This window comes from Staurois parvus, unplaced genomic scaffold, assembly GCF_062004578.1.
Source record: "Staurois parvus isolate SC_StPar_1 unplaced genomic scaffold, SC_StPar_1.0 ptg000347l, whole genome shotgun sequence".
Classification (NCBI taxonomy): Eukaryota; Metazoa; Chordata; class Amphibia; order Anura; family Ranidae; genus Staurois; species Staurois parvus.
The window spans coordinates 5,803,048-5,824,031 of NW_028318143.1; the positions used below are offsets into that span (position 1 = coordinate 5,803,048).

General features: G+C 40.7%; 1 protein-coding gene across 4 annotated transcripts in view; it reads right to left on the bottom strand.

Annotated features, from left to right (window-relative positions):
* The window catches only part of MCOLN3 (mucolipin TRP cation channel 3), a 62,113-nt gene that overhangs the window by 34,014 nt on the left and 7,115 nt on the right, over positions 1-20,984 (bottom strand). For all 4 annotated transcript variants that reach the window (XM_089684405.1, XM_089684407.1, XM_089684406.1 and 1 more), the window contains exons 3-4: positions 5,765-5,994; positions 747-914 (exon numbers count right to left, since the gene is read on the bottom strand). In XM_089684405.1, the coding sequence (XP_089540531.1) occupies positions 747-914; positions 5,765-5,992 (396 nt within the window). In that variant the 5' untranslated portion in view covers positions 5,993-5,994. The remainder of the gene's footprint in view (positions 1-746; positions 915-5,764; positions 5,995-20,984) is intronic.

Consider the following 20,984-nt stretch of genomic DNA (forward strand, 5'->3'; position numbering starts at 1 on the left):
AGAAGGCTGCGTTCTAGCTCAGTCCACAGAATAGTTCCATTCTGTGGATGATTGGCACACCTTAAGGAAAATGATGGCACATGCTTCAGTTATTATTTTTGTACATCCCTCTATACTTTCACTTCCTCTAATGTCCTTTTGAAGTCACTTGCCTATAGTATGTATACTTTATGGGCAAAAAGGTTGTGGACAATGGACCATCACATCTACATACAGTATGTTTGTTGGACATCCCATTCCAAAGCCATGGGCATTAATATGGAGTTAGCTCCCTTTTGCAGCCATAACACTCTCCACTTATCTGGGAAGCCCTTTTACAAGATTTCAATGTGTGTATGTTGGGATTTGTGCCCATTTATCCAAAAGAGTATCTGTGAGGTCAGGTACAGATGTTGGAGGAGAAGGCCTGGCTCAGGCTCTGTATCCTAAAATTATCTCAAAAGTGTTAAAAAAAGACTGAAGCTAGGGCTCTGTGCAGGCCAATTTGAGTTCTTCCACACCAAACCATGTCTTTTTGGAGCTGGCTTTGTGCACAGGGGCACAGTGAGGCTTGAACAGAAAACGACCGTCCCTAAACTCAAGCCATAGTTTTGGATACACACAACTGTTTAAAATATCTGTATACTCGATATTGTAGTATTAAGAGTACACTTCACTGGAAACACCTGCACAATAATTTGGAGGGGTGTCCACATACTTTTGCGTATAAAATCTACCATGACCTGAGCAATATTTCATAGCCTTACTCTATTAATAGTGAAAGTGATGTGATTATAAACATCTTCCTGCCGATAGACTGCATAGGTGTCATCTCTGGCATCCTTGTAATCTTTCAGAAACAAATGCTTGAACGCTACTGTGTTCTCCTCCTTGAAGGTGACGACCAACTGATTGCTGAGTCCAAACAGCACCAGCTAAAGGAAACACAATGAATGTCATTCAGGCTATTGATTTATCAGAATTTATTCTGCACACAGAGTACAATTTCATCAAATTCTAGTAAGACTAAATATAACATGCACCTTGTTTAATGCTGCCTCTGAGCCATCAGCCTTAAAAAAATATATATATTTTCTTTTAATCACAAGAATCAAAAGTTATCAAAGTAGCAATTTAAAGTTTTATGAAGATAAATGTATTTTTTTTTGTTTTTGCACAGAAACAAGATGGTTTTGTCAATTTCCAGGAATATTAGATTGCTTATGACAAGCAAAAGGTGATTTTGCATATGTTATCAACAGAAGCTTGTCCTTGTTTTCGAATACACTTTGTTCAGCAGACGTACATTACAAATTGGTCAGTTCCCAGTAAGTCTAAATATAATACGTACTTTGTTTAATGCTGCCTAAGAGCAGTCTGCCTTTCAAAACAAATATTTTCCCGTAAGCGCAAGAATCAAGATAAATGATAAAAGATAAATGATAAAACAAATGAAACATTTTTCTTATTTTTGTACAGAAACCAGATAACTTTTGTAAACTTTCCAGAATATTAAAATGCATATTGCAACCAAAAGGGAGATTTTTCATGTTATCAATAGAAGTTGGTCCTTGTTTTCAGAATTAAAGTGTAACCAAGTTATTACGTAAATAAATAATTGCCAGTCTTTTGGAAGGCTGAATTGTTTCCCTTGCAGTTATTCTTTAAAAGATTTGCTTCATAACTGGGCTGAACTATCTTGTTTCTATATTTCTGTCACCATGGTCCAGCATCAGGTTCATTTCTAGTAACTGAAGTGAACCCACTGATGATATATTTGACATCATCTACTTTCTGTTGCTAATGTACAGCGTGTGGGTGCGGTAACCCTAAAAGTATTTGGACTGGCAATGACATGGCACAGGCCAAATCAGCAGAAGTACAGCAATTTTATTTAATGTCTTCATCATTTAAAATGGATCCCCATGCAAAAATTATAGTCCCAGCATTTCTGTTATATGCCCTATATACAGATTCTCCTCTTATAGTATGTTATAGTAATTGCAAAAAAGGTAAATCCATTTTTCTTTCCAAAAGTGGTTTTAAACCAAAAGCAAACATATTGCAGCTTACCAATTGCATGTGATGGCTGCATTTGTTTTCTTTATTTTCACTCTGGTGATCCTGCCTTTAATGATGTTGTTTTTCAACAGAACAAGCCATCCTGCAGGTGTTGCAGTTAGAAGGCTGAGACGGACCACCTACCACTAACACAGGTGCATAAAAGGATCAGCTTTTATATATTTATGTAAAATCTTTATACCAAAAAAAAAATTAGTAGCTTTAACTGCTTATAAAGTGCGAGCTAATGTTCAGCTTCAATTTGTTTAGTGTAGCTAAATCTGCTAGTGCATTTAACACTCCCCTCCCCCATATTAACAATGCTGCTGTAAAAAGGTGTCTCTGTTGCGTCTTCATCCACAGTGTAGTCTGCTTGAAAGGGTATATACCAGTGTGCAGAGGGTCCTTCAGAATTTCTAGAGTTAATGTGGTTACACCCCTTTAGCACCTGATGGATAAATGCATGTACTAGCTGTATGGATTTGAGCACAGGGATCTCTTGTTTGTTGTATTGTTGGGTCAGTAGCCAGACCTGAACCTTGTAGCTCTCCCCATTGTGTCTTTTCCCCTATGCTAGCATTGTGTCCACAGTAGCATTTGCGTAGGCAGGGCAGAGTAGGACCGGCCATAGAGGGATTACTTTGAGGCAGTTGGCCAGCTTAAGCATGTATTGCAATATGTGTGAACTAAATATCCCTATTTATTGCATAGTCTGCTTGAAAGGGTATATACCAGTGTGCAGAGGGTCCTTCAGAATTTCTAGTGTTAATAGGTGGTTACACCCCTTTAGCACCTGATGGATAAATGCATGCACTAGCTTTTGGGATTTGAGCACAGGGATCTCTTGTTCATCCACAGTGTAGGCGCATCGTGTGAAAACTGAGGAAAAAAGCCTAAAAATTAAAACTAATGCAGCCACCACATCTAATGACTGGTGAGCTGCAATATGTTACATTTTTGGTTTTGGGTTTAGGGTTCCATGCACACTGGCTTAAAAAAGGTGTTTTGTCTGTAGAAGCAACTAATGTTATCCTATGTGTCCATGCACATTAGGTAGTCTAGAGGGATTTTTAATCTTAGCGCTTAGAGGCAAAAAAGAACCCTTCTGTTTTGCATTTTTGAGAGCGGTTTTCTGGCAGAAAATAAACAAAAAACAAATGCCAAACACTCCTAAATGCTAGTACAAACACGCTCAGTTTGTAAGCCATTGTGCATGCAGCCTAATACCGCTTTATTTGTCCATCTTTTGGGTCAGATTTGTAGACCTCTATCTATGAATATGTTATTTAACTACCAAAATTGTCTATACGTTCAACTTCCCCACCAACCTCTAACTTACTATACACATAAGTATAGAGGAAATGTGGTGGTGGAAAAGCATGAGTGTATTTTAGCTCATGAATTATTCGTGGTCAGCATGTCCTTTTGAGCTATGAGCCTACAGCTGACAATGATGGAGCAGCAAATTGATGAGGCCATCCCTCTGCTCTCCCATTCTGTAAACATGTTCAGTGTTAGGTTGACAAACAACATGCAAACAAACTAACCTGATTGGCTTAAAGTTTGTCCCCACTGTCTGTACAGGGGATTATTAGAGACTGACATAAAAACACATTTGGTGATATGTGAAGATAAAGGTAATCTTTTTAGAATAACTTTAAAAAAATCTCAAGCCAACCAAAAACCCAAAGTGGTGGTTTAGATCATCAGCAAGGAAATGGAAATCAAAACGGCACCAATTGAATGTAGTGAAAAATTCTGAATACTATTAACAAAATTACTGGTGATTTTTTCCAGTTTGATCTGTAAATAAACTGTTTTAAAGTTACCAATTTAACGAAGTTTGGACTTAACAATTTATTAAATTCTGCTGGATGATCAATCTAGTGTTTGATAGATTGTGTAGTTTCTTATCATTACTTATTTGCAATTCCCGGTAGCTTATAATTGGTTGAAATTGATTGAAAAGTTGACACATATTGCCAGTTTAAAGTGGTTGTAAAGACTGAAGGTTTTTTACCTTCATGCATTCTATGCATGAAGGTAAAAAACATCTGTGTGCAGCAATGCCCCCAGCCCCCTCAATACTTACCTTTACTTACCTGAGCCCCATCGCGATCCAGCGATGTAAATGACAGCCTCGGCTGTCTCGGGTCTCTGCCTCCTTATTGGCTGAGACAGCTCAATCACAGCCAGTTAGCCAATGAGGAGAGAGAGGTGGTGGGGCCAAGCCATAGCTCCGTGTGTGAATGGACATACAGAGCAAGCTGCTTGCTGTGAGGGCACCTGACAGGAGGGAAGGGCCAGGAGAGCCTGCGGGGGACCCAAGAAGAGGAGGATCCATGCTGATCTGTGCAAAACCACTGCACACAGCGGGTAAGTATAGACATGTTTGTTATTTTCCAAAAAAAAAAAAAAAAATTAACCTTTAGAATTGCTTTAACAACTTCAAGTCTGGACACTTTTACCCCCGTCCTGTCCAGGACAATTTTCAGCTTTCAGTGCTATTACACTTTGAATGACAATTGCGCAGTCATGAAACACTATACCCATATGAATTTTTTAGCATTTTTTTTGAGACAGATACAACTTTATTTTGGTGGTATTTATTCACCACTTGTATTTTTATTTTTTTGCTATATAAATGAAAAAATGTCCAAAAATTTAGAAAAAGTGTTTTTCTTATAGAAGTTTGCAAATAAATTATCTTTCTTCATAAATCTTGGCCAAAATTGATCTTTTTAGTAAAAAAAAAACAAAACCCAAAATTAGTTTATAACCAAAAATTATAATTTAAAAAAAAAATATTTTCTACATTTTTTTTTTTATTATTTATGTTTTTTTTTAACATAACGTCACCCTAGCAGTACAGTGTTACTGTACTACTTGTGTGGGGGTGATGAAGATTTATTTTTTTTTTACACTGATTGCTTTTACCCCCATAAAGGCTGTAAAAGCAATCATTTCTTCTTCTCTCTGGCTGCATTCTTGCAGCCATTGAAAAATACTGTGTGAGCTGTGATTGCTCACAGCTTGTCACATGGTACAAGGCTGTTGTGAATAGCCTTGTACCATGTGATCTCTCTGATCATTCACAGATTTCACACGTAGTAAGCAATGATGTCAGAAGTGACATCTTGCTTACTACTCTTCATGTGATCACTGATTGGCCAACCAGTGATCACATGATCGGGACCTCACACAGAGGTCCCGTACAACGATCGGTGTTTCTTCCGGACACAGCGGGCACCAAATCGCGGTGCTACGCACTCCCAGGGAGCGCGCACAACCAGGGAAGCGGGGAGGACATTTATAAACGACCACCCGCCCCTGCACTGCTCCCGTCCGGCTGTTTATGTACATGGCCCGGACGGGAAGTGGTTATGGGAATATAGACACAATCAAGAATGATACTAAGGGCTCTTTCAAACAGGGGGCCAGGGTTCAGTAAAAACTGGTGGCTGGTCTGCATTTTAACTGCTCTCAGACTGCCTATCTACAAGCATACTATGCAGGGTGTACACGTGGCATCAAATTTAACCTGGCATGGCACTGCCCTTCAAACACACCATTTGAACTAAGTTAAGCTGTTTCACTTGGCTTGATGCATGATGTTTCAATACAAAATCCCTGTTCAGCTGGACATAAAAAAAACAACCTAAAAAAAGAAAGAAAAAACAAGCATTCAGGAGGGGACAGCATCATTTCTGGCTACAGAACATACCTGAATTGTTACCAGTCCTATTTTTAATATCTGAATACATAGCTTCCATGGCTTGCGGCCTCGGGCACGAAATTTTTCACATGGGTTCATGAAAAAGAATTTGAGCTTTCTCCTCAGCTGGTCTTCCATGAGGAGCTCCTCGGACATGGAGCAGGTTTTGCTCATGTATGGACTCTCATGTTCTTCCACTGAAGCAGATGCTTTTACTATTCGGTCTGGACTCTCCATTGCTGCAAGATGGATCGTGAATTTAGAAATGCAAAAACAATGGTTAAGGGTGGTTATAGCCAGATCTGGGTTTTCAAATAATTAAAACCTCTTGTTGTATAAAAGCTGCAGTAAAGGAGTTATCTTTAGACCAAGCTCCAGTGTCTTCTTTTGCTCTGATTCTCCAGAATTCACTAACTCCAGAGTTCCTTTAGAAAACATTTTTGTGTGGAAATTTTTTGTTTTGTTCTGAAAATCAAGCTTTACAGAATCTTTGGAGTTTATGAATTCTGATAAACCAGGACAGGAAAAAACAAAAGAATTACGGAAATTGCTGAAGCCTTTAAAACAGGAACAAAGTAAAGTAGATCAAGGACATGAGATTAGAGCCACCTATCGCTACCATTTCTGGAAAGAAAGGATGACAGACACGTGTATATGGTACACATTGCTGGCTGACCCTTATCTAGTGGGTTCATCTGAATGGATTGTCCTGTTACCATTGTACCCCAGATACACAAGGTCAGAGGTGTTTCTTCCGCATTCCCCCAACCTCATAGGAGACTCTGACCTAGACCAAAATACAGCAAGTGAAGTCATTAGTGCTCTTCATATTTGTTCAAGTTCAGTAACTCAGAAGGGAATGAGGACAGAGGATCAGAGATTCAGCCAGGTTGCTAGCATTTTCAGATGGTAGTCTGTAATTAAAAAGCCTACTGATTTGTCTCAGCTAAGTTTTCCTTACAGGGCATATATCATTTTTAAAGCCTCTATATACAGCAAACTTCAGTACATTACACTAACCCATAAGAGATGACCAAGTAATCCTTTGCACACCTCTGACATGAAATATGAGCAAAGCATATCCCTATATAGTGTGTACTTGTCTCAATTCAGAGCACTAAGGGGCTGATTCACTAAAACTAGAGAGTGCAAAATCAGGTGCAGCTGTGCCTGGTAGCCAATCTTCAGCTTGTTCAATTAAGCTTTCACAAAACAAAAACTATAGTCTTAACTCTCCAGTTTTAGTAAATTATTCTCTAATGCAGGCCATAGACGGGTCGAAAATCGGCCGATTTTTCGGGCCGAAAAAAAAAAAATGGCCGATTTTCACACCGTTAGTGGGTTAATTGGTCGTCCGTTTTTCGTGATTTTGGAACATTTTTTTTTATCGGTGAAGTTGGAAAAAAATTGGCCGAATTTCCCGGCAATGATGGGCAAATCGGCCGATCTCTTTACCGATAAAAAAATCTGCATATGAGCCGTGACCTGCAATAAAAAGAAATAGAAGAAGAAGAAAAAAAAGAAGAATTCCAGTCCGCTATTATATTTGATATGAAAAAGTATTGCGGTTGCAACAATGTATCTATTTGTATCCGAATAAAAACATCTGTATCCGAAATGGATACAAATAGACAAATTGTTGCAGCCACAATACTTTTTCATGTCAAATATAATAGCAGAGCTCTATGCAGGGACAGAATATATACAGTCAGGTCCATAAATATTGGGACATCAACACAATTCTAACATTTTTGGCTCTATACACCACCACAATGGATTTGAAATGAAACGAACAAGATGTGCTTTAACTGCAGACTGTCAGCTTTAATTTGAGGGTATTTACATCCAAATCAGGTGAACGGTGTAGGAATTACAACAGTTTGCATATGTGCCTCCCACTTGTTAAGGGACCAAAAGTAATGGGACAATTGGCTTCTCAGCTGTTCCATGGCCAGGTGTGTGTTATTCCCTCATTATCCCAATTACAATGAGTAGATAAAAGGTCCAGAGTTCATTTCAAGTGTGCTATTTGCATTTGGAATCTGTTGCTGTCAACTCTCAAGATGAGATCCAAAGAGCTGTCACTATCAGTGAAGCAAGCCATCATTAGGCTGAAAAAACTAAACAAACCCATCAGAGAGATAGCAAAAACATTAGGCGTGGCCAAAATAACTGTTTGGAACATTCTTAAAAAGAAGGAACGCACCAGTGAGCTCAGCAACACCAAAAGACCCGGTAGACCACGGAAAACAACTGTGGTTGATGACCGAAGAATTCTTTCGCTGGTGAAGAAAACACCCTTTACAACAGTTGGCCAGGTCAAGAACACTCTCCAGGAGGTAGGTGTATGTGTGTCAAAGTCAACAATCAAGAGAAGACTTCACCAGAGTGAATACAGAGGGTTCACCACAAGATGTAAACCATTGGTGAGCCTCGAAAACAGGAAGGCCAGATTAGAGTTTGCCAAACGACATCTAAAAAATCCTTCACAGTTCTGGAATAACATCCTATGGACAGATGAGACCAAGATCAACTTGTACCAGAGTGATGGGAAGAGAAGAGTATGGAGAAGGAAAGGAACTGCTCATGATCCTAAGCATACCACCTCATCAGTGAAGCATGGTGGTGGTAGTGTCATGGCGTGGGCATGTATGGCTGCCAATGGAACTGCTTCTCTTGTATTTATTGATGATGTGACTGCTGACAAAAGCAGCCGGATGAATTCTGAAGTGTTTCGGGCAATATTATCTGCTCATATTCAGCCAAATGCTTCAGAACTCATTGGACGCCGCTTCACAGTGCAGATGGACAATGACCCAAAGCAGACTGCAAAAGCAACCAAAGAGTTTTTTAAGGGAAAGAAGTGGAATGTTATGCAATGGCCAAGTCAATCACCTGACCTGAATCCGATTGAGCATGCATTTCACTTGCTGAAGACAAAACTGAAGGGAAAATGCCCCAAGAACAAGCAGGAACTGAAGACAGTTGCAGTAGAGGCCTGGCAGAGCATCACCAGGGATGAAACCCAGCGTCTGGTGATGTCTATGCATTCCAGACTTCAGGCTGTAATTGACTGCAAAGGATTTGCAACCAAGTATTAAAAAGTGAAAGTTTGATTTATGATTATTATTCTGTCCCATTACTTTTGGTCCCTTAATAAGTGGGAGGCACATATGCAAACTGTTGTAATTCCTACACCGTTCACCTGATTTGGATGTAAATACCCTCAAATTAAAGCTGACAGTCTGCAGTTAAAGCACATCTTGTTCGTTTCATTTCAAATCCATTGTGGTGGTGTATAGAGCCAAAAATGTTAGAATTGTGTCGATGTCCCAATATTTATGGACCTGACTGTATATACACACACATACATGTAAAGCGCTGTGTAAATTGATGTCGTTATATAAGTACCTGTAACAAATAAGTAGATAAAATAAATGTTGCGGTGTATGTGGTTAGTGTGAACTGGCCCCGATATTATTTTATATTGGTCTGCTAACTGCTCTAGATTGGCCGTTTGTCAGGCAGCAACAGGTACAGTATAGATTCATTCAACATTCTGATCAATCTATGAAAGGTAAACCTGTTTGAAATTCTTTTAAATCACTTTCAAACACTAATTTTTTGTCTCAAAAAAAGAAGCAGGAAATCTGTGATTGACTTTATGGATATTTTTCACCAACTGGCATTCTCTTTTCCTACAACAGTGCTTTTACTGATAGCCGCTATCTAATAAAAGCAAAAAAATCTAATGTTCAAAGGTCCAAAATCTGTTAATGATAAAATTGGTTCAGGGCAAAAAGCAAAACAGCCAACAAACTCTCCCTTCTTGAGTGCTAGAAAGCAAACATGTATGTACAGTAGGTATGTGTGTATGTAGAAAAAAAAAGTTATATAATTAACATACAATATATAAAATGCAAGCAAACACATCCAAAAGAAAGAGACCATTTTATTTATGAGGAATGTCATTAAAATGACAAGACCTATAAAAGCGTTGGGGATAAAAACCCATAAAATACTGTATAAAAAAGGAGAGGTGTAATTCTCAGAATTACCCCAAATTAGGTAACAGAACAGTTAAACCCTATTTGCAATATGGAGATCAACACTATTTTTTATCATCCCCATCACTACTGTATTTTAGGTAGTTCTTGTGATATATGACATTCCAGGTGAAAAACTGGTATTAGTGCTCGTTTGCACGTGCTTCAAAATGTGGCATTGGACAAAGCACTCTGAATGCCAATAAAAGCACCTGTCATTAAATAAAATGGTACGCTTACAGTCCTGTTCACACATTGCGTTTGCTTTGCTTTGCTTCAAAAGTATGTTACTTACAAAAGTCAAGTTACTTTCTTGGTGCTTCAAAGCATTTGCGAAGCCTCTATAGAAGTCTATGACAAAGCTCGCTAACAGAACCTGCAGCCTTTGAGGAACTTTTATTCAGCTCTAACCTCCCCTTGTTTTGAAGGTATTGCAGGTATGAAATATCCCAGGATGCACTGGGAAACCAGCAAGTGAACAGGAAAGACATCATCAGCAGTCACTTCTGGTTCATGTGTATATATTGTTGGAGTGTCTAGTGCAGACGTCATATCTGGTGCGTAGCGCGCAGCAGCAGGAAGGTGAGCGGGGTCCGGACTGGAACAGAGCAACTAGCAGATGGCAGACGTGAGCGGGGACTGGAAAGATAGAACTGAGTGGCAAAGGATCAGCAGCATGGGCGCAAAATAGTGGGAGGTGAGCGGAGAACAGAGAGAGAGGAGGATCAACAAACCATAGGATCAGCAGAGCTGGGGATTACTACTGAGTGGGGGGTCAGCAGAGCAAGGGGTACTACGCAACTGCAGAGCAACTACCAGACAGGACACATGGTGTGCAACATGGGAATGCTGTAGCGGAAGGTGAGCGGGGACTGGAGAGAGAGGACTGAGTGGAGAAGGATCTGCAGAGCTGGCAGACCAGAGCAGGAGAAACTAGCAATATCAGATGTGGTGTGCAGTATAGGAGCAATAAAGTGGGAAGTGAGCGAGGACCAGACAGAGAAAGAATCCAGAGGATCAGCAGAGCTGGGGGTTACTACTGAGAGAGTTATCAACAGAGCTGGGGGTACTACTGAGCATGGGATCTGCTGAATGAGAATACCAATGCTGAACAGAGAGAATAGGGAGCTGGGGGTCTGATGAATGGAGGTACTATGGAGTCATGGTTCCACTGTGCCCTTTTAAACAAATACAAAATCTATACATACAGGGCATTTGCCTGGCTCATTTACACTTGCTTCAGCATTAACACACATTAAAGTGCCTATCATTTCAACATGCTTTTTTGATGTGTTTTTCATGCTTCTGTGATGCGTCAGTGATGTTTTTTTGGAGCTTTAATCAAGCCTGGCAAATGCCCTGTATGTGTGTGTTGATTTTCTATTTGTTTTAAAGGGGCTCAGTTCAGCATTGGTACCCTTGTTCAGCAGATCCCAAGCTTATCAGTACCCTCATTCAGAAAATCCCCTGCTCGGTAGTACCCCCAGCTCTCTTTATTTCTCACTAAGTAGTAACCCCCAGCTCTGTTGATCCTCCGGTTCTCTTTTCTCTTTCTGGTCCCCGTTCTCCTCCTCCTTTATTGCTCCCGTGCTGCACACCACCTCTGACATTGCTAGTTTCTCCTGCTCTGGTCTGCCAGCTCTGCGGATCTTTCGCCGCTCAGTCCTCTCTCTCTCTGGTCCCCACTCACCTTCTGCTATAGCATTCCCATCTTGCACACCACATGTGCTGTCTGCTAGCTGCTCCACTCTGGATCCAGCTCACCTTCCTGCTGCTCCACGCTACACACCAGATGTGACATCTGCACAAGACACTTCCAGAATATATACACATGAACCAAAAGTGACTGCTGATGATGTCTTTCTGGTTTGTTTGTTGGTTTCCCAGTTCATCCTGGGATATCTCATACCTGCAATACCTCCAAAACAAAGCATAGCTAAAGCTGAATAAAAGCCTCTCAAAAGCTCCAGGTGCTGTAAGTGAGCTTTGTCATAGACTTCTATTAAGGCTTTGAAAACACTTTGAAGCACCAAGAAAGCCACATGGGGTATAACTTTTGAAGTGAAGCAAAGCAAACACAATGTGTGAACAGGACTGTAAATCATTTTATTTGTTAGTAACAGGGCATTCAGAATGCTCCAAACATTTCCTTCTGCTCTCCTATTAGACTGTTCTTACAAGGATTCTCCACTTCATGTGGCCCCCTGATTTGTGGTGAACTGCTGAACTAGAGCCATATGTTCCCAATGCCTGCACTTTACTGTATCTATCAAAAACTTGAATCCAGCATCTTGTCTTCACCTTTGCTTTTACTGGATACTGCGGTACTGGAATGACAGCTGACAGGGCTTGGCAAAGAAGACAGGTAAAGTCAAGCCTGAATACAAAGTGGAACTAAATCAGAGGTGCACAGAAGTTAAGAAAGTAATAGCATGCATCTCAAGGTATCAGCCCCTAAGGCATGGTTCACACAGAAGCACTTTTTAGCGATTTGCAGAAAATCACTACAGTCCATTTAACATGGTTTCCTATGGCACACGTTCACATCTATGTGTTTTAAACTGCTGCATTTTTGTAAAGGGTCAAGGACATTTTGTCCTGCATCTGATAACATGCATAAGTGTGAACCGGGCCTTAGTTAGGAATCTTACTTTTAAAAGTTTAAAATAGAATGCAGGTTCATATTTATGGCAGATTTGTGCCAACACAGTAAGTTCAAAGGTCTTCGGTACACCAGCCTAACCTATTATTTCTACCCAACCCTCCAATATTTACGCAACGATGTACCGGTATATAAATTTCAGGATTGCATGCTCCTTTCTAAAATATCTGAACATTTACCCTGTATTTTAGGTTTACTGTGATCAAACCTAATAACAAGACTGGGCAGTTAGCTCAGTCATCAGACTGAAAATACTATAATCATGTTCTAATTAAAAGGTGGGGGCAAGAACAATAAAGCCATTGTTTAATAATGAAACAACTCAGCTATTCAACTTACAGGACAGAAATAATGAATGGAAAAAACAAGTCTTGTTTATAATTAAATGTCCTGCAAAAGTAACAGACCCTGAATCTGGAATAAACAAGGTATTATTGCTCTAGCTCAGGAATTATCAATTAGAGTCCCTCCCGAGGTTGATGGGGGTTCCTTTAGCAGTAGTAGATTCATCTCCTATCTACAATGACCACAAATGTCATTTTCCACTGACAGGAAAATTTGAGGACACTTCTCCACTGGCCACCAGTGTAAGAGGACACTGCTATTTTCACAGCCTTTGATTCCGTTAAGGCCATAAGCCCCGGTTCACACTAATATGGCCCCAAAGTCGTGAGATTTTTAAGTCAAACTATGCTGTGCGACTTGCTGTCATTTCAATGCGACTTCAATTAAACATCTCAATGCAAGTCACAATGAAGTCGCACGAATGTAGTGCAGTAACCTTTTTTTTGGACTCGAACGAACTTGATTAGAACGGGGCCATTGAAAGACATGGGGTGTGACTTGTTATGCAACTTGTTATGCGACTTGCAACTTCCAAGTCACAATGGTGTGAACCGTTCCTCATTAGTATTCATTTATATTAAAATTATTATTGTCTTGTACAGCAGCGGGCTGTTGTGAAATTATCTGCTCAGGGTGTCAAATATTCTAGGTATATATTAAGAAAAAGTGCAGCTCTAGATGTAAATATAACTAGACATATTATAACAACATGCTGAATGGACATAAAACAGACATAAAATAGCAATAAAATCGAGTGCAAAGTAGTAAATTACACTGAGTGAATTAAAATGAGTGAATGTCCCAAAAAGATTCAAACGCCCACGTGGGGAACCAATAGATCCAATTGAAGTGCGTGAAAACGGAAATCCGGTGTATCACACTGTGGATAATGGGTATAAAGAGTGCGCACTCACCAGAAGTGCATCAAAAATGCGCATATAAGATATCCTCTCTCAGGTAATGGTCATCTACTGCCAGAACAGGGTCAGAGTAATGCACCATCCAATCTCATCCAGGGTAGGTACTCCAAAAAGGCCTGAACACTGTGTCACCGTCTGTGGTCCCTCTAAACTGGTTTCTGCAAGTGGGGACTCTCAATGGAGTCCAATAAGGGACACCACATAGCGTAATACCGTTGATACTGCATAAAGGGGTAACACACCATTGTATGAGAAATGGGTCAAAATAAATTAAAGTAAAAGTAAAACTGACCATGTACACTTCAGGATGGCCACCAGCAGTGGTCAGACATCCAGAAAATGTAGCCCCCCGACGCGTTTCGTGCGATGATCATCATAGGGTGCTGGGCTTACATCACCACCGCTGGTGGCCATCCTGAAGTGTACATGGTACAATGGTATACCCATTATCCACTGTGTGATACACCAGATTTCCGTTTTCACGCACTTCAATTGGATCTATTGGTTCCCCACGTGGGCGTTTGAATAATTTTGGGACATTCACTCATTTTAATTCACTCAGTGTAATTCACTACTTTGCACTCGATTTTACTGCTATTTTATGTCTATTTTATGTCCATTCAGCATGTTGTTATAATATGTCTAGTTATATTTACATCTAGCGCTGCACCTTTTCTTTATATAGATTTATTGGAAGGTTTGTCCTTGGTTGCCTTTTTGGTGTTCTAGCGGCTATTTTTCTTAGTCTGAGATAGCGCTCGCTTACTATTTCTCTACAAATATTCTAGGTATACCACATTCTTTAATTTAAAACATTCTACAACTTCCTGATCACACTAATGTATCATGAGCTGTAATATAAGAATTTTATAATATAATAAAGTCATTTGTTGTAGTTGTTCCCCGACACCTGGGTTCCTCCGAGGTGGAGAAAGGTTGCTCTAGTTTAACCTCAGATCCCTAAACAGGTAAACATCACTAATGAGTAACAAAATAAATCCTACAAAACTGGATACACTGCTTTATAGAACACACATGAGGCTAGGTTCATACTAGTACAACTGTGATTTGATCAGATTTTCAGTGTGACTTGGTGGCATTTGCGACTTGTTTTTACTACCACTGTGTTTTTTGGTAAGGGAAGGAGAATGGGTGCTGGTTGTTTACCCCTTCCCGCTGTGTATACAGAAATATACGGCCACACAGAAGCAGGTCTTCTTCTACGGGGCCGAATATATGAGTTTAGGCTGGGAGCGCACTGCACAGCGAGTTCCCAGCACAGGTACTGCCCTCTGTACTAACAATTAGGAACCGAGAAGCCAGGAACCTGACCACCTTTTCGCTGTGATAGCCTCTGATTGGCTATCAGTGATCAATGCAGTCCGCCCATGTGTTTTTCATCTCCACTTGAATGGAGAAAAAGATACATTGTATCTTCTTCTGCTAAAGTAGAAAAAGGTAAAGTGTCAGTGTATTTTAAGATTTTGAAAAAATTGCATTTTTAGCCACTTCAATACTGGTGTGAGGGACCGCCTGGCGGTACCACTAGCTCTCCACTGAATAGGCGTCCCCAGCGCACGGAGTCTAAGTCCCAGGGTGCTTGTTCTCCAGGGCCCCTGATGGTGGGGATGGACTTGGAGCCTCCTGAGACCAGGTCGTGGCTACTGGGTGCGTCCGTCAGTGGTAGTGGTATGCGCCAAGGGCTCCCACGGGGAAGAGTCTGATATGAGGAGGTCAGCAGACCCCACTGCACGAGATGGATGAGCAAGGTCAGACGGGCCGGGTCGGTAACAGAGAGGACGGCAAGGTACAAGGCAGCGGGCATAGAATGGTCGGGTCACACGCCAAGTCAGCAACAGCAGGTCAAATCCAATAGGGGGCATCCAGGAGAGAGGTCAGGCAAAGCAAGGGTCAGGGCAGGAGAAATACAGCAAGGTCAGGTACAATCCGGGTCAGCAACTTACAATTCACAGGTTCGCAGATACAGGATACAGGTAAGACCAGAAGGCACTGAATGACAGCTCAGGGTCGTTTAAATATCCCGCCCTGCGCTGCCATTGGTGCCCAGCGGGCGGCCGCGGCTTCTACTGTGCATGCGTGAACTCGAACGCCGCGGCCGGCTCGGACCTAGTGCTCGAGTCCCTGCACAGGGCGGCACACTGCGCCTGCGCCGGGACCATCGCGGCGGGGATAGAGGGGATCCCTGACAACTGGGTACTTTTACCCCCTTCTGCCCAGGAATATTTTCAACTTTCAGCATTGTCGCACTTTGAATGACAATTGTGCGGTCATGCAACACTGCAACATTTTTTCCACACAAATAGAGCTTTCTTTTGGTGTTTAATCATCATTGAATTTTTTTATTTTTTGCTAAATAAACAAAAAATAAACAAAACATGTTTTTCTTCATTTCTGTTATATAATTTTGCAAATAAATAACCTTTCTTCATAAATTTAGGTCAAAATGTATTCTGCTACATTTCTTTGAAGATAACCCAAATTAGTGTATATTATTTAGTCTGTGGGTAAGTTACAGAGTCCACAAACTATGGTATATATATCTGACAATCAATCAATTCTGATGTACTGACGGCCAATCCTATTTCTTGAGGCCCAAAAACGCCAGGATAGTACAAATACCCTCCAAATAACCCATTTTTGGAAAATAGACAATCCAAGTTATTTAGTAAGAGGCATAGCGAGTTTTTTGAAGTTGTAATTTTTTTGTCACAACTTTTTGGAAAATGAAGATATTAAAAAAAAAATTGCACAATTATTTTTTAAAAATATATTGTCACCAGTCCAGTACAGTGTTATCAAATAACTGGTGTGGGGTTGATCAGGGACACTGACAGGTGACAGTATGTAAAAAAAAAATATTAATTTTTTTTCAATTATTAAGTGTTCTTGTATGGCAAGACCACTTACTGTTATCTCACATATATATTCTTATTATTATAGCCAAATTTACCACCCTAACTCCTCCCACAGTTTTTACACTACATAGACAGTAATATACCGAAACGTGCTGATTGTTCCCGATTGGTGTGCTATTACTTTGTGGAACATTTTGCCGAATGGTTCACGAAATATCGGCGTTTTTGTGGTAAAATTGGTCCCATAGGAATGAATGGCGGAATGTTCAAAACTAAAGTGGGAGCTGACAAAAGCTAGATTGCGAGCTGAAAAATCAGGACATGATTTCTAAACTGCCATCACTCCCATCCATTTTCAGGCCCACCTACACAAACCTTATATCAAAACATTCAGCTATCCCTGCTGCCACAAAAAATGTCCACAGCTAAGCCATAGTCCTGATAGTTTTCACAATATGGCCATTTGTTTGCAACTCACGCCGCCCATTGACATTCATTGAAACTCCAATCTAGCCACCTCAAATTTGAAGGACAATTTCTAAACTGTGACTGTGCCTTCATTTTTAATACTTCAGAGACATACTATGCATCAAAATGTAGGTCTGGGTCTTGTGATTCTCACAATATAAAGCTCTTTGGTGTAGGATTTATAATTTTTAAACTACAACTGTTTGAAGATGGCAACCGGCAGTGAAGTGAGCAAGTTGGAGCAGTTTGTTTTTAACCGCTCTTCTCTGCCCTTGCTGTAGAGTGAGTTGCCATAGAAACCCAGGTGTGTGAGCAGGCAAGAGCACTTCACACAATTTCCCCAGAAATTGTAGCTTTTCTAGTTTTCTTTTTTATTACACTTTTTTTTTATTTACAATTTACTCTTTATACTTTTGGCCATTTTTTGAGTGGGGGAAAGCGGGTACCTACCTTTGGATGTTTGCAAACTCCCCCCCCCCATCAAGGTGTCTGAATGCTGCCTGTGAAGCTTCCAAGGCCTAGAGCTGTTTGCAGGATATGCTTGGTACAGAGAGAGAACACTCAGCTTGTTGCTTTCTGTCAGTCTTCACAAACGGGGCAATACCAACAGCTCTGGAACTGAAAATTCCCCATGTCTAACTTTTACCAGAATGGGATCTGCAAAGGGCCCTATGTAGAATCCAGTGCCCCTAGGTCACTTCCAGGCTATCCCAATGCGGCCAGTGCGGCAGGGTCCAAAACAATAGTTCAAAAGTCAGGCTGAGGAGGCCTGATCCAAAAAACTGCAACCACAGAGACAAACCTCTAGCAAGCAATGTTAAGAAGAATCTTGATCACAGTAAAAAAATTGCTAGCATAGAAATAGTCTTAATGCAGCAGAGCTGTAAAAAAAAGATATCCATCCTACGAGGACACTAGTGAATAATTGAGACACACTAGGTGTGGGTGGAGTTATCCTGGGCTGGCCTACAGTTTCCTTGTTTGCCAGTGTCCAATCCTTCTGTACAACCTGAAGGTTAAAGACTTCCTGTGTCCCTCAATGGACGAGTAAGAAAATGGGAGCCTTGTACTCACTGTAAAATCCTTTTCTTGGAGTCCTTCAAGGCACACAGGTCCCCTTCCCCCCGTATTTATGACAATGTTCTCAGTACGGTTTTGCAACAAAAGCTAAGGCATGCTGGTATTAGATAACAGAGTGGTTATCCTGGGCTGGCCTACAGTTTTATTGTTTGTCCGTGTTCAATCCTCCTGTAAGTGGCAATATAACCCAAAAGTTCAACTATAACAAAAAGCCTTATTTGATTTTGATTATTTGATTTTATTATTTGATTTTGTATAGTGTGGCGATAGATTAGAGCACCTATTAGGTTTTTATTGCTGTGGCCCCATTAGGGAGATTCACACTCTCTATTTGTCCTGTTTACTGTTATCACCAAAAGTGGAAGTAAAGAAAACCACAAATTTTGGGTTGACCCCAGAAAAGTAATAGAGGGGAAATTTTCCAATTGGGACATGAGTTCTGGTAACCTGGGGGTCCCCAAGGAATTCCCTTAATTTGCAGGGATTTCCTCTCAATTCTTATTTTGACTATGGGACAGGAAGTGAGGGTAAATCTCCCAAATGGGGCACAGATGGCAAAAATAAAATGACAGGTGTTATAACCCTCCCCCCTCCCTATCCAAAAAAAAAAAGTTTGCCTATAGTTCTACTTTAAAGACTTCCTGTGTGCTTCAATGGGCTCAAAAGATTTTGCAGTGGGTACATTGTATTTTTAGAATGTGTTTAGGTCATCTACTTTCACTGAAACAAGTGAACTGGCCACAAAAATATACCTTTTGTGATCGGCATAGGACTGCTAATTATTTAGCATTTTCTGTGCTTGCAATTTCTGCAGGTGCTCCTGGCTCAATGATCTCAGAGGAAAAAAACATAATGTTCAGAATGCACTTTCCGAGTGGACTACTGAGAGAAGGACAATGCTCATTTGCTTGGTGTCTCAACATGTCTGCTTGACTGAATGTCATTATTGTTCTAATAAAAGGACTGACCACCATGCCACCCAAGAGTAGTATGAAATGTGCTTGACGGCTCTGCATGAACATACTGTATGCACTAGGGTAGGAGAAATCTCAGCACTCCAGCAGAGGTGCACTACAAATCACACTGCCTCTGCGAGTCATGCTTGTCGCTGTCAGGGTGTTGTCTCAGGGGATTTGCAGTTCCACAACAGCTGGGGTGCTGAGGTTGCCTGCCCCTGCACTATATCATATACTAATAATGCTTTACAAAAACTGGAGCAAAAGTGGAGCTTGTGAACATAGAGCAGCCGATCAAGTTCTTTCACATTTTAGAGCACATCTCAGGCACTTGCAGGGAAAGTCGTTTCCACTTTTTGCACGCCGGGTACAAAGCAGCGCTTTCTGGTGTACAAGCGATCCATGTCAAGTATAATGTGAGTGCACTGGCTTTTATACTTTGTATACAACAAACTGTATTTCACAATGGAAGGATTTGCTCTTTTTTTTCCTGTATCCGCCCTATTACCCTCTGCTTGAGATATCAGTGATAGGCATTTAAGGTTTAGCACTGGAACGTATCAAGACCATCCATCATTGGGGGTTATTAAGTGCATCTTAAAGGATAAGTTCACCTTTTGACCAAAAATAATAAATGCACTTTTTTTGCAGGTAAAAAAATATCCATTTTTTATTTTTGGTTGCAGGAGCCTGTAAAGCACTGCACCAGTGTGGTGCCATGCAGGTCTCCTGCAGATCTGTCAGTATATTTGCTTGCCCGTACAGGAAAGCAAATATACTGACAGAAAGATTTAATGAACTACTATGGTGCTCCACAGCGCCGTGGTAGTTCATTGGGAAATACAAGCCGTCAGTCGGCAAGGTTGTGGTGACTTGCAGTTAATTCATTCAGTGCACTGTGAATGAATGATGAGGCCATGTGGGCAGAGACCTGCACAGTCATGCTGTTTTTAAAAAGTGACAGCTAGTACAGGGAACTTCTCCCCATATTTCTGTCACAGGGGGGTATCGGGCAAGCACTGTAGCATTGGGAACATGTTACATATTCTACCCTTAACCACCTCCCGTCCGGCCGTTGTATATAAACAGCTGGACGGTGGCACTGCAGGGTCGGGTGGCCGTTCATAAACGGCCTCCCCGCACCCTGCTTGTGCGCGCTCCCTGGGAGCGCGCAGCACTGCGATCCGGTGCCCGCTGTGTCATCTGGACACAGTTAAACACCGATCGTCGGACGGGACCTCTGTACAAGGTACCGATCATGTGATCGCTGATTGGCCAATCAGTGATCACATGCAAAGTAGTAAGCAAGATGTCACTTCTGACATCATTGCTTACTACGTGTGAAATTTGTGAATGATCACAGAGGTCACATGGTACAAGGCTATTCACAACAGCCTTGTACCATGTGACAAGCTGTGACCAATCACAGCTCACTCAGTAGTTCTCAATGGCTGCAAGAATGCAAACAGAGAGAAAGCGAAATGATTGCATTTACATCCTATATGGGTGTAAAAGCAATCAGTGTAAAAAAAAAAATAAAAAAATCTTCATCACCCCCCACAAGTAGTACAATGTCACCATGGTGACACTATACTGCTAGGGTGACCGTATGTAAAAAAATAAATAAATAAATAAAAATATAAAAAAATAAAATAAAAATGTAAAAAAAATGTTTAAAAGTTATAATTTTTGGTTATAAACTAATTTGGCTTATTTTTTTTTTTTTACTAAAAAGATAACGGAATACATTTTGGCCAAGATTTATGATGAAATATTATTTATTTGCAAAATTTTATAAGAAAAACCCTTTTTTTCAAAATATTTGGACTTTTTCATTTACATAGCAAAAAAAATAAAAATCCCAGCGGTGAATAAA